Source organism: Festucalex cinctus, chromosome 3 (assembly GCF_051991245.1).
Source record: "Festucalex cinctus isolate MCC-2025b chromosome 3, RoL_Fcin_1.0, whole genome shotgun sequence".
Lineage (NCBI taxonomy): Eukaryota > Metazoa > Chordata > Actinopteri > Syngnathiformes > Syngnathidae > Festucalex > Festucalex cinctus.
Window position 1 is genome coordinate 15,849,872 of NC_135413.1, and position 14,990 is coordinate 15,864,861.

The 14,990-nt window shown below is 39.5% G+C and overlaps 1 protein-coding gene across 1 annotated transcript in view; it reads left to right on the forward strand.

Annotated features, from left to right (window-relative positions):
• The window catches only part of slc41a2a (solute carrier family 41 member 2a), a 31,197-nt gene that overhangs the window by 3,225 nt on the left and 12,982 nt on the right, over positions 1 to 14,990 (forward strand). Inside the window, exons 3-9 of the mRNA XM_077516067.1 lie at positions 3,003 to 3,313; positions 4,198 to 4,305; positions 6,327 to 6,398; positions 6,505 to 6,649; positions 7,690 to 7,836; positions 10,989 to 11,136; positions 11,361 to 11,440. Of these exons, the coding sequence (XP_077372193.1) occupies positions 3,003 to 3,313; positions 4,198 to 4,305; positions 6,327 to 6,398; positions 6,505 to 6,649; positions 7,690 to 7,836; positions 10,989 to 11,136; positions 11,361 to 11,440 (1,011 nt within the window). The remainder of the gene's footprint in view (positions 1 to 3,002; positions 3,314 to 4,197; positions 4,306 to 6,326; positions 6,399 to 6,504; positions 6,650 to 7,689; positions 7,837 to 10,988; positions 11,137 to 11,360; positions 11,441 to 14,990) is intronic.

Consider the following 14,990-nt stretch of genomic DNA (forward strand, 5'->3'; position numbering starts at 1 on the left):
AACTTAGTCCCCAAGCCAAGAATCTGCGCAGAGACGTATCAGAAAAACTTATTTGTGTATGCCAAGTTGTATACAAGGAGGAGGAGGAGGATGTCATTGGATGTGACAATGAGAACTGTCCTTATGAAGTGGTTCCACTTCAGGTGTATTGGCATTAGACGCATTCCAAAAGGATGTTTGTTTTGCAAGAATTGCAAATGTAAATAAATTATAAGAATGCAACAATTAAAACCTTAAAAAGGATTCATCAACCACAAATTGTTGTATATTACTGATTTTCTCCTATTTGTGTTATCTTGTAATTGCATCGATATTGGTGTTCCGCACTGAGCTTACATTGGAGCAGCGGGATAAGATAAATTATTTTTTTAGGAAACAGGATTGGAAATGTTGCTGCACTAACAAAAAGGGTAACTGTTTCCAACCACTTTAATTAGGTAAGTAAAAAATATTTTGGATTTAAAAAAAAACAAAAACATAAATAGGATAAGTAAATATCCATGAAATATTTACACACATTTGGTAAAATTTGACTCACATTTCTGATTTAGTTCCACAATTAATTAATCATCAGAGAATTTCATAGTTAGCAATTTCTAGTAGTTTTTACCCAAAACATATTAGAATTTGCTCAATTAAAATGGATGCAAATGATTACCCCACATGGCAACCGCGCCATTCAGGAAGCCCAAATATTGGCGTAGTTTACGAGCCTCTTCAATGAGGCCCTTCACGCGTTTCAGAAATGTTCATGTTTTAATAAATTACGTTTTCCATTATTTTTGAGTTGGACGATGTGGGCCCATATTTATAAAAATTGTTTTGAGACTTAATTATGCTTAAAATAACCTGTGATTAAAAACAAGTAACAAACTAGGGCTGCATCTAATCGTCTGACACATGATGTACATGTCTGATGTTGTCAAGAGCTTACTGTATATAAATGGACTCAGTTGGGTTTACATTTCACAGCAATTTTGTGATGATGGCCTTTGTGTTCATTTCATTGTTCATGGTTCTGACAACAGGATGCGGACAAGTCTTTGAATAGCCCTCACAAATATAGCTTAGAAGAGAAAATTTATATATGCATTAATTTAATAACAAGGCAATGTGCATGTAGCACTTCTTGCAGTCTTATTGGTACAACCATACGCCATGCACGGAGGCATTTCACTGTAAATTAACATGAAAACGCTACGGGAAAACAGAAATTTTCAAGTGTGTGGGTGGCAACGTAAGATGGCTGCTGGTGGCTTCACTTCTCACTGTGGTGATTTTAGTGGCATTGTGAGTCTGTATATAAGTCCGTGGATGTCGCTCACAGTAATCCATGGAATGCTCAAGACGTTTGCGTGGATGCACAGTCACACAGAAAATTAGAGGGAACATTGCTCCTGAATGGCAAGTCCTCGGTCGCCCAACACAATGTCATTTGGTAACAGATTGTCAAGAATTCAACAGTTTTCTGTGATATACAGTACAACCTCAAGCAAAAAGGTATGGAATCACCAGTCTTGGAAAAAGCATGAAACAGTCGTAAGGTCATTCCAAAGTGCAACTTTGGGGTTGGGAGACGACCACTCGACCACTGAGCCATGCTTCCACGATTTCAAAAAAAAAAAAGATTCCTTGATTAATTAACCAAATAATCGACAGATATTCATCTTTAGTTATAGTCCTAATTTAAAGGTTTGATTGATTGACAAGACGCTGACAATTGGCAAATAGAGAGAGAGAGAGAGAGAGAGAGAGAGAGAGAGAGAGAGAGAGAGAGAGAACACAAAAGATCATGCGTGTTTTATGCCAGTCTCCGATATGTCCAGACCCCCCTAAATAAGGGACAGCACTTGGTGTCACTCTCTTCCACTAACGTGCCACAAACTGGCACTGAATTACCACAAACTGCCATGGAGGTGTAAACACCCGCCTCTAAGAAATTTCTTTAAACTGCAATCTAAAGCCTGGGTTACTCTTGAAGGTTGGACCATACAGTATTGGAAAATACACTGTGTTGTATTAGTACCAATAGTTATAATATCTACTCTAAACAATAATGTAAGTAAGCTAACAAATATCTGTCAAATATTGTGAGCATGCTCGCTATATGATTTGGTCTGGTCATGGTATGAGTGTATCAAGTTGTTGTGAGTTGGGGTGGGACGATGTCACACTTAACTCATTGTGGAGCCTGAGTACATCATTCAGAGGATTGATGCTACAAGGTAAAGTCACAGTTAGCAGTGCAGCGTGAGAAGTTATTGTCTGTGGAATTACTAAACATTGAAGGTAAGGCCTTTTTAAAAAACAAAAAAACAAAAAAACAAACAAGGTAACTGGTTAGTAAACATTAAGTTGTTGGTCACACACGCACACAACTACCATTGTGAATTCATATGTGGATGAGAAAGTTAAAACGTTTTCTTCATTCACCATCTCCAGTACTTTTCATACAAATGTATTTGTGTTGAATAGTAATGTATGTTTATGTTTTAAGTAATATTGTGAGTGAAATGATATCATTGCCTGTTTTACAAAATTCTATTTTGTAAACTATAGTCCAAATTGTTGGAATATATCTTTTAAGTAAACTATTCCAAATTTTAAGAATAAATCATTTGACTGTGACCTCAATTGTTTCATACGACGGCGTATTAGGGGCATCCGTTATAGTCTCACACCCTGCAGGCATCTGTTAGGAATTTCAAATTAAATCGCGTATCTCTGTCAGACAAGATAACCTCAGTGCTGCTGATGGGACTTTGTCGAGTGACAATGCAGGCAATCTTTGCATCAGATGACTCTAAACAACTATTCTCTTTTACTACTTTGCAACCAAAACAGAACCAAACTGCCAAGCCAACAAAAAATTCAATTTCTACTACTTGGCAAAGTATGGATTTATGTGTACATCCTTATATGAATGTGTTTACGTTTGTTTAGGGTAAGTAGAGCAGGATTCCATTCTGCCAGAGCCCAACTTGACATGATGGTTTTCCCAGATTCAAAGGATGTGCAGACAAATGTGTCTGAGGAGAAACGGCACCGCTTACCACAACCCTCTGCAGAACTTAACCATCTTACCTCGAGAATGAATGTTTCACCGGTCATAGTGAATTATGAACCACAGGACTACAATGAGACAGACCCACTTTTGCCCAATGAGCGCTACAGTGGGTCAAGATTCAGTGGGTCCCAGGATGCAGAGGTACCCTCCGAGTCAGTCTGCTCCTTGGTGCTGCAGATACTGGTGCCGTTCCTTCTGGCCGGCCTGGGAACCATCTCTGCCGGACTGCTTCTTGATGTGGTTCAGGTGAACAACTTGCTACCAATTGATTGTAAAGGAATTGTTCTAAAATGGTGGGTTGTGTGACATACTATTGAAAATGTACTTCTGTATTACCTGATTAGAACGCTAAGGATTTTGGAGTGCCTGCTTCAATCATCAAGTGTAAAATTACACTCCAAAGTACATCTTGTTTCTAAGCGAGTCATTCTTACTGTCAAAATTGCACCCCACAGCTCAAACATGCTACATTTCCATCCATGTTTTAGACAGTCAACAGCCAAAAATATTTGCATGTTCACAACATAACAGTTGCTAACACAAATAAGCTCATGAATTAATGTTACAACAACTAACTTTAGCCTGAACCTAGCTAAAAGTTGTAACAAACTGTCCTATGTGTTTTTTATTGTTGTGTTTGGCTATTAAAGGGTATGGCACATTTTTTTTTTCAAATCCTGTATTTAACCAGATACAAGTAAAAGTGTTTGAGAACTAATTCAAATTTACAAACATGACTTGGATGTCATGTGTTGAATGCATCATTTTGTTTGAGGATGTGGGAGCTAGAGCGAAAGAGAGAGAGGAGCACGAGCAGCTTAGTATATGGAAATTCATTTGGACTGCTTTATATTCATGGAGGCTGACCTCTCCATAGACTCTTCTAGGCAGTTTGAGAGCAAGTACAAGTAGAAGCTCAGCCCCTGATCGTCGGGGCAATAAAAGCTGTAGTACAGGGGGTGGTAAAAAAAAAAAAAAAAAAAAAAAAGCATGGGGTGGGAAACACCTACAAAAGAACAACCTGAGGGATGAGTTTTCTTCACTGAGATCAATTTGGAGGAGAAAAGTATTATATATCAGTACGACTGTAAGGTTTTACGATTTGAATGAATTTTCCATTTCTATCGCAGAGCTGGGATGTATTCCAAGAAATCACAGAGATCTTCATTTTACTTCCTGCTGTGTTGGGAATGAAAGGAAATCTGGAAATGACTCTTGCCTCTCGACTTTCAACAGCTGTGAGTGTGGAAACACAGACATGCACAAACATATGCAGTATGGACTTTGGTATTATGAGGCCTTGTGTACATATAGTTGTGAACACATTATGCGGCTGCAACAGATTCTATTCTGTAGGGTTTTTTTTCTCCATTCACCTATAGAACATTTGTGAGGTCAGCATTCACCTATGTTGGATGAGAGGGCCCACCTCACAATTTCATCTATCACAATTCCACTTTGTGGTGCCTCCGTAGCTCAAAAAATTCACATTCCAAACCAGGTACTAGAAGCTACTGTTTTATGGTCAAGCATGTAATTTTGTGTAACCAGTCGTGCAGGGTCTTCAATTTGAGGATGCTGCTCACAAACACACTGTTGTTGTGTCTAGGAGATATGGCAGTTTCTCAACCCTGGTCCTCGGGGTACCATCCTGTTTTCCATGTGTCCCGATTACAAGGCAAGTGAAGATCATTATCAGGCTTCTCCAGAACTTGCTGATGAGCTGTCATTTGAATCAGCTGTGTTGGGAATAGGGAGACATGGAAAACAGGCTGGATAGTGTGCCCAGAGGACCAGGATTGAGAAACACTGATTTATGGTGACTGCAGTAGCATATGCCGCGCAGTCGCCTACCATTGTGACTTTTTGCTGCCCTCACTCTCTTCTTGAATACGCCTCATTGTGTTGACTGACAGGCGCATTCTGATGAGTAAAGACAGCTCACATTGTTCTCCTTCAGTTTTGCTTGGTAGCATTGTGTCTTTGTCCGTATCAGAAAGATGTGGAAAATTAAACACAGGGGCAAAGACGTGTTAGAGCAGAAAAGGGCTTTTCACCTAAAAAGTTCCCACAACCAGACGAGCAGGAGAGCTGGTAGGATGGTTCCGCATGCGCAGTTTTTTAAACGTGACAAACAGATGTTTGGCTTCCACGTTTCGAGAACATCAGTGAATCCACCTTTAATGATTAGTGTAATATGTTAGTTAATACTTATCGAAATATCCCTCAATAACATAATCAAACAAATACTAGACAAAGAAAATCAAGGAACCTACGCTTACATTTAATGACATCATCAACAATAGACTGGTTTAACAACAGTCTCTTCCACAGAATTATATATTTGCTCCCTTGCATCATGGGGTTTCTGTCCCCTTGTGAATCTTCACACTGGCTTGCAAAGAATATCACATAGATCAACCTGCACTGCGTAGGACTGTACTTATGCTGTGGGGGAAATGAGTTACTGAAGCTAATTCGCACAGGTTAGGTTTGTGTAAGCCAGTGATTAATTACCCTTTTCATGTTGATTATTTGTACTCTTTTCTTTTGCCTGCTGTTTTCAAATGTGTGAGTGTGTGTCTTTCAATTATACTGAAAATATACTGTATTGTAAGTATCCTAATTGTTTGTCTATAATTATTCACATAAATACATGGGAAAAAAATGCCATAACTGTAACTTCATAATTTGCAATTTGTTATATCAAGTCATCCTTTAATATTTAATATATTAACTCATCCTCTCCCAATAACGTATAAATGCGTTCTATTTTAAATATTACCAGTGTCCCAAAGACATATTTATACGTTCTTTGGTTGTTTTTTTGTTGTTGTTGTTTTTTTTGTTTTTTGTTTTTTTAATGCTAAAGTATACAAAAGGCTTTGATGCAGCCTCTGAACTGAAGAGAACAGTTGAAGCAATGGTAGTGATTACAAAAACGGCCAGCAGGTGGCAGCAGAGTATAAGAGATCAACCAGGGCCATGTTGCAACAAGCTGTTTCTCCACATTTTTTTCCACAGGTTTGTGAATAATGATGAAACTTAGCTATATTCTAATGCTAACTGCTGCAAAATGGAAACAGATAGAAATATATTTTTTTCTTGATGAAAGAAGAGACTCCAATCTTTCTTTCGGGAGGTTCCATGTTTTTATATCAAAAGAACACAATATTCTGTGGGCCTTGAAGGGGGTTGTTTCAGTGAAAATGACTGGGAGTGAATGAGTTAATATACTGCAAACTTGTTTGTATTTCAGGTAAACACAGGAAAGATGGAACTTGCAAGTGAGAAATGGATGTTGATCATTGGAAACTTGGCACTCAAGCAGGTTCAATATGAAAAGCCTGTTAAAAACAATATGTGTCATCCACTAGCCAGCAGCCATTCTAGCATTTTACTATGGATTCTATTTACTTATGCCACTTATCCTACAGCTACAATCAACTGTTCTGGGCCTTTTAGCCTCCCTGATGGCTATTGTGTTGGGCTGGATTGCCGATGGAAGGATGCCATGTAATCACGTTGTCCTTCTGTGTTCAACCAGCGTTTGTACCACATTTGTGGCTTCACTGCTGCAAGGTAATTTAATTAACATTACAAAATTGTCTTCTGTTATACTGTTGTAGCGTCGGCCCCAATCAAGCACTGCTGGTCACCTGCCGGTTGCAAATCACTTGGATGTATCAGGTTTTTCAGGTGTCAATTGGAGTGGACAAAAACAGACTAAAAATGACTGAGACTGGAGTCCGGGCTTCAGGCTGATCAAACAGTTGAACTAAAGACACAAGATCCTTCTTTGCGAAAAGGGCCGAAGATCTGAAGTCACAAAGAATTACAGCAGTTTATAAAGCTTTTTCAGAGGCCAACCTCTGATTGGTTGAAAATTGGAACCCTGTTGTGTTCCACCAATTTTATTGGTGTACCAATGTGTTACGCACAACCCCTTTTTAACATAAAACAATGAGAAAATAGCATCCTGGACGATTCCTGCAGCACTATTAATGCTTAATGCGGAAATCTGAAATATTAGCTTGATTTCATATTTATTGCAACGCGTCTTGGAGCGATAAATTCCCCAAAACTATAGAGGCGAGGCACTTTTTCTGTGTCCATTTCGAACCGTACCTGCCACAATAGCATCTTTTAATAGCGTCATTCATGGACGATTTGAAGGTGAAGTCATTTCAAAATGGGCGACTAACAGGTTTTAGAGCACCAGAAGACCTTCTTTGTAGATAACCATTTGCCGACAATGCCATTTCAGGATGGCTATTGGCTAGTCAACACATACTAGTAAGATACTAGAGCTTCCACAGTTGGGGCCAAACAACGAAGCCCAAACTAAGATCCATGCCCAGCTAAAGCCCAATTAGCCCAAGTGGCGCCCATATGGGCCCCAACTGTACGTGTTTGCTGGGAATATGCCTAGTGCTTCAGCCTATTCCTTTTTCGGTTGGTTGAGGATGAATGGTTCAGATAATGGATGGCTGGATGATTTCTTCGAAAGGATGTTTGTGTTTTGATTTTTGTGTTATGTATGGAGCCAAAATAAATTGTTCATTCATTCAAAGCATGTCCATAAAAGTAAATCATGGTCCATACATTTTGACTCTGTCTAGGTTTTATAATGGTGGGAGTAATTATGGGCTCAAAGCGGGCTGGGATCAATCCTGACAATGTGGCCACACCCATGGCAGCCAGCTTTGGAGACATCATCACTCTGGCCTTACTAGCCTGCATCAGTCAGTGGTTCTACTCCTTCATAGGTAAGTAGAATTAAGTCTATAACCACAGTGGAATCCCAAAAGGAACACCCTAAAATTGCTGAACAACAAATAGATTAATTAGAATCAAATGGGATTTCCATTTTAACATAAAATAACATAAATAACTGAATAATATAGAACGTGAACCCCTGTCATGAATCGAAAACCAATATTTATATAAAAGGAGAAAGTAAAAAAAAAGAAATGTATTTTTACCACAAGAGATATTGATGGGAGCTTCACACCTGACTATATGTCAGTACGGCTAGCTAGAGATGTTACGCTCGGGCCTTCTTGCTCGAATCTGATTCGAGCAAATGTATTGTGTGATGAGAGGGTTGGATCCCAAAGGCGCAGACACAAATAAGATTTTATCTACTTATTCACATCGAGAGGCAGAAACTCAGAGACTCTGTACACAGGAACAGGTGGACAATAATCCGGCAAAACACTAGTGATGTGCTTCTCGGGTCGAATCCCTGAAGCGTGTGCCGAGTAATGCAGATGAGTGGTTCATGAACGGCGTGTCAATGCGTGTGTTGATGACGTACGTGGTGACGTTTGAAGCCCCACGAAGCAGGTGTACCACGTGACTGATTCAGGAAATGATTCGCTAGGTTTGAGTGTAGTTCGAAATAAAAGCGGCAAAGAAACGCTATGGATTCCCCTTCACTTTTTGTGTTTTCGGGTCCCTTATTGCGCTACTTTTTTTGCTTTTGGCATTCGATTTGACGAGCTTCTTTTTGCGTTGGAACCAGCAAGAAAGAGATTTTCCCTTGTTTAGGAGCACTTTGAGCAGATCTCACCTCAGAAGGTAATGCACTGCAGTTACGGTACTATTTTAACAGATTCCAATAATAAAATAAAATAAAATGTGACAACACATAAAATTCACATTTTTCTGTTCACAGTTGAAAATCCCCTTCAGTATTCTGGAATCACAGAAATATACGCGTCCAATTCTATACAAACTTGCTATCTCATATCGATGCACCCCTGCTTCATCAGTACCATGTGAAAGAGTTTTTTTTCCAAAGCAGGTGAAATTCTCTGCAAAAAAAAGAAACCGCCTGAGTCCAAAAACTTCGGAAAAAATAGTTTTTAAATAAAAATGAATAAGCACTTTATTTTACCTCCTTATTTCACATTTTCACTTGTTGCATAAGCACAAACATAGACAAAGTAACACAGAACAATTCATGTTAAAACACTCTTCAAATATATATTTTTTGTATTTAGAGCATCATTTACACCCCACCATTTTATTGCATGCACCAAGCATGTTATACATTTTTCTGTCCACATGATGGCGTAGTCGAGGAAATGAATCATCTTGAAGCCCCTACGTGTGTGTGAAGCATTTCACTGCAGGGCTTCACTGCTTTACGGGGCTTCATTTTGCCATCACTACAAAACACACACAATCCTCAGACCCTTAAATAGATAGTCAATCAATCTCATTGGTTGTGGCTAGACATGTGAGTACTAGTACTGACATCGAATTCTCTGATTGGCTGTTGACGCCGTAATTACAGATAATTCCTGACATCAACAAACATCATATAGCATAAAAGATCTTTGGCATCATATAGTCCAGACATCATATAGCCTAAAACTAGTTGAAACTGAATGCTGTTACATCAATACCAAAACAGACATGTAATGGGTCGTGAACTCTGGTGCACGGTCATGAACTCTACTCAAACTTTACCCAAGCGTGACCCCAGACATGAGACAAGACCCAAAAATTCCTCCTGCATGACTCGAGTCATGACAAAATGAAGCGGAGGCGTGTCGAAGTAGTGTTCTGACAACTGCTTCGGAGATGCCGAAAATCACGTGACCGCTGCAAACAAGGCCTTGAACGTCACAGACGTGTCAGCGACTTCACGCTGTTTCTCTGCAAAAATGAACTCAGTGTTAGACAAATCTGTCTGCAGTAATTAAAGCCCCAATTACTCGGTAAAAATTAGGAAAGATTATGATCATTCAGCTCAAATATTTTTTCCATTTTAGGATTATGGAAATACGTATCCCATAGAATAAAAACAATATCCCTGTTCACAAGCACTGCACCTACACATTAAATCCTGTACATTTGACTCTATTAGAGTGTGACCAAGTAGACAGTTTTAGAGTAATATTTACACTAGTAAGAGAGTAAAATAAAGAATTGAAAAAAAAAAACAAGTCAAAAATTGAGTAACGAACTCACGACCTTTAGTTTGGGAGACAACTGCTCTAGTCCCTCAGCCAGGTAGCTCTTGATGTGTATTAGTACTTGTATGGGTGGTAATAGGTGGCTACACAGTTTTTATTGTACCTTCTGCCATATAACGGAAGAACTTTTACGTGTTCTACCTATCACCATTCATCGCTAGCATATACAGTATCGATGAACAAAAACACCTGAAATTAATGCATAATAATTTCCGGACAAATTAAGCGGAATACTTTTCCGTGGCACCCATTGTGATCTGCCACATAGCACCCTGGTTGGGAATCGCTGCTCAAGGAAATTGTTCGAGATGCCCGTCCTGTAGCAACGTTCTGTTGTCAGCCCACAACGGCCTGGCCTGGGCCCAGCCGAAGGCCGCCACGTCGATCGCCAGCACCTCTTTACCCCTGGGCCGTGTGGTGGTCGGAGGGTTAGCAAAAGGCATGCCGGATGGTTGGTCAACTAGATCAGTGACTTGCACCAGGAACGAAAATAGGGCCCATTGTCTTCTCATGACTCTTACTTGTTGGTGTCCATGTGTGAAGGTGTTACACTGGCTTTTAACACAATGGTTCTAATTTACTTTCTAATTTTGTTAGGCCTTGCACCTTATTGATTTCATGTGGTGATTTACCTGATTTACACATAATTTACACATTTACACAGTATCTGTTTCTGCTAGTGTCTTTACTGTATGTGTGGGTGATAAACACTACTCCAAATGCATGAACATGTGTTCTTTCTCAGATGTGGTCACCTTGTTCTATTATGCAACTATTATGGCTCCTGTAATAATAACATGAAATTCAAAGAAGTACACTGTAAAAAAAAAAGAAAAGAAAAAAAACAAAGAAAAACATTTGCCCCTTTTCCTCACTAAGGTCAGAGGACAAGTGTGAAGTAAATTTTAACTTCCAACACTTTCGCTTGACAGAGCTGTATTCGTATGTGTTGTACCTCTTGGATCTCTTTTTGTTGTGCCTGATACCACTGTGGATTGTGATCTCTTCCAAACACCCTGCTAGTCGGATCCTTCTCCGTACTGGGTGGGAACCAATCATAACAGCAATGGCCATCAGCAGGTATTTGCTTTGGTTTTATTCAACTTGCATGAATACTTTAAATTATATATACTGTAAGTATCCCGCGACCCTTGTGAGGACTATATATATATATATATATATATATATATATATATATATATATATATATATATATACACACACACACACACACACACATATACATGCTCTCTGAAACCCGGTTCTCTGGTTTACGTCGGGTTTTTTTTGTTTTGTTTTTTTAGTATGGGTGGCCTTATTCTGGATAAGACTGTGTCAGATCCAAACTTGGCTGGAATCATACTTTATGCCCCAATTATCAATGGTGAGTAGAGTTTGCGAATATTCTGCTAATGTCAAAATTTGATTGATGAACCGAGAAAGAGATTGATGGACAGATAAGGAATTTGATTAACAGCTATGAATCAAGAACAATCAATAGATCATGCCACTTGGGGTTCCATCTCTTCTGTAAAAAAATGTCACTTCTGCCCACTGTACCCTTTGACCTGGATGAAGTCACTTTTGGTCTCGTGACTCCATCTGTCAAAAATGATTGAATGATTGCTGTCAATCAAAATAGAGGGTTGAGGTCACCGCTTCCATGCACTTTGATGGATGGACTGTATGATCACTTCTGACCCCACCACCTGCAGTTGTGCACTACCCTCTAGGGGATGCTGTTGTTACAGGTTCATTTTAAAAAGAGTAAAAATTTATGGCACAGTTGAAAAAAACTTCAGAGATAAAACCTCAGTAAAACCTCATTAGATTTTAACCGTCACGGTTGTTGTAGTACGGAGCCGCTCTGGTGTCAGGGTCTGATTTATTTATTTTTTTTGCTAATCTGTACCCACATTTAGCAATCTGTTCCCACATCTTAAACTGTACACTTTAGCAGCAGTCACCCACTCCTCCCTGAAGACGTTCAAAGTCATCACTCTTCAGAGGCATCGTACATCTGTAACGGTTAAGATGAAAAGAAGCAGCCGTTCGCTACTAATACTGCTGCCAAGCAACCACTTGAACGTTGCGTGCGCATGCGCATTACATAATGCCACAGAAGTGCTAAACCGTGGGTACGGTTTACTAAACTGTGGGTACAGATTAGTAAACTGTGGGAACAGATTGCTAAACTGTGGGTACAGATTAGCAAAAAATAAATAAATCAAACCCTGGCACCAGAGGGGCTCCGTATTGTAGCGCCAGCGCAAAAAATAAAAAAATTAAATAAATAATAATAATTCTTTATTCGCTCAGTCATGATTATAAATCAGATGTCCCAGGTCTGGTGCAAGGCTTCACTTGAAGAATTAGCAGGAGTCAGGTTACAAAATGATTCAGTTCGACATCTCAGGTTGGCTAAAAAATAAAGTCCTGGAGGCCGGGATTCAGGCTGTAGACACGATTTATTTACACAATACACATTCTACGCAGAAGGGAGCCAGCAATGCGCTAGTTTTTATAGCTCAAACCTTCGTGAAGACTAGAGTGCGCCATAGACTTATAGCAACATGACCCAAGTGAGTTTGACCATAAATTGACTGGGAGTTTTGTCTTGACACAATAGACTGGCTGTCTTGAACCAGCTGCAAGTCATAAAATTCTGGAAGAATGCCTCAGGCGAGGGCATGCTCAGGGCATGCTCATGTTCTTTCGCAGAAGTCGTCATGTTGGAAGCGCTGTTAATGGCTATTAAATTATCTTAATAGGTTATAGTTGTCAAAAAGCAATTTTTATGACCAGGTTAGCTGATGATGCAGCTTGTTACATTATGGGTTTCTCATGTTCTCATTTTAGACTACAATCGTTTCAGACAATTGATACAATATAGTAAACATAAGATAATTATTACTTAATACATAGCGTCGATATATTCTTTTAAAATTGCATAGTTGGCCAAATTCAGCCTACATCACGGTCATGAAGCGTATGCAGCACATGTTCCAAAAGAGTCCCTTACTCACTTTGGCATAGTGGCACCATCACTTCCACCTTTCATCTTTGTATTTGTGCTTGACACACTGAACGCCAGCCCTTTTTCCCAGTTGGAGGACTTTCTCTACATTTATGTCCATTAAATGAAAAATATTGAGCCGTTGTTTTGATATTTTCAGAGATTGTTGTGAGTATAAGTACAGATGTGCATATGACTTTTGGTAGTAATTGGCTGTAGTTTTGTAACATTCAGCCATTTTGAGCGTTTTCTCCATCGTGAATGTCTATGGGAGAAAAAGCTTAACGCGCGTACAATCCAAAATACTGAGGTGTTTGTTTTAATATTTTTAGAGGTTGAAGTGCAAATAAGTGGAGATGTGTACGTGAATCTTGGTGACGATTGCTCGTAGTTTTCTAACATTAAGCGGCGTTACACGAATATTAAGCATGAGACTGTCCCAACTATTCACTCTATGAGCTCCGACTAAATGTGCCAATTCTACTGACAGGTGAACCTCAGTCGAACGAGTAGATGTCATGGCTAGATGGGTAATAATAGCTTGTACTTACCGGTCGTTTTAACAGACCCTAAATCGCTTCGTATTCCATCCACTTCTTGTCATTCACTTTGGCTGTCCGCACTGGTGTAGTCACATGCAGTGTTGCCGGTAACGCGTTACTTAGTAACGCGTTACTCAAAAAAGTTGCTTTCTAAAGTAACTAATAGTCTAACGCGTTACTTTATTCTACAAAGTAGTCTGATTAAAGTTACTGTCCAGAGAATCAATGCGTTACTCCACATTTTCATGAAGAAGGCAAACTATCTCACTGTTGTAACAGTCACAAACAACTACTGATAACTACGAAGATGAGGCAGAAGTCATTGAATTCAGCCATGGTCTGGTCATGAATGGTTTGCACATTCAAAACAAAAGTGATGATACTTTTACTACTAGTTTTATTAACCAACAGGCACACAACACAACAAAAAAAGTGTGCATTATGGACCATAAAAGTGGTAAAAAAAATAATTTATTTCCATCCTCAACTGGTCCGTGAAGCATTATGGGATGAGGTCGTCTCCGCCCTCTCGCCAGGGGGAGTGACATGAGACAAGTTACGTTTTCAGTAGGGGTGGAACAAAAAAACGATTCGACCGAACCATCGTTCGTCAAGGGGAGCTAAACGACCGTATCGGTTGCGAGTGAGGCTTTATGGTTTTCATAACAATAGCAAGAGTTCTGCGCCGTGCTCTACTTGTTTTGTTTACATTTCAGTAGCATCACCATTCAAGCTACTTCCGTGTTTCCGTGCTCGCGACACGGCGCGCGCGCGCGCGCAACGAGTGACAACATACAAATGGAGACAGTTAGCAGAAGCCGGTGCCGTACATCTCGGTATTTCCCATGGCTATCGAGTCCTCTCGGTGCACTTGTATGTCCCGGGCCGGCGTTGGTACTGCGCGCGAGCCAAAAAGAATAACTCCCGTGACGATCCAATGCATGGATCAAACGACACAGGTATGTCCCACAGCCAACACACCAGCTAAGCTAAAAGCACACTGCAAGTATCTCATTTCTCAGTTTGTGGCTCCCTGTCAATGTCTACAACTAGCATGAGCAGCAGATAGGAGAACTGAGACGTGCCCGCGATTACGACAGCCCAAAAAACAAAATATAAACAGTAGTGATTCTGTGGTCATCATCGTGTCTCAGATTAAAAAAACAAAAAAAGATGTCATACATTAACCAAAAATGAAAGTGATGACAAAAGAAAAAACAATTGTTACATAATACAAAAATTGTTGATTAAAAAGGGAAATGAACTTTTGGAAATATTTTTGCATATATTAAGTGGTTAAAATGTGTTTGATAGATTTATTGTTCCATAAGGTGGCTTCATATTTCTTTTGGCTGGACGGTAGGTTTATTTCATGT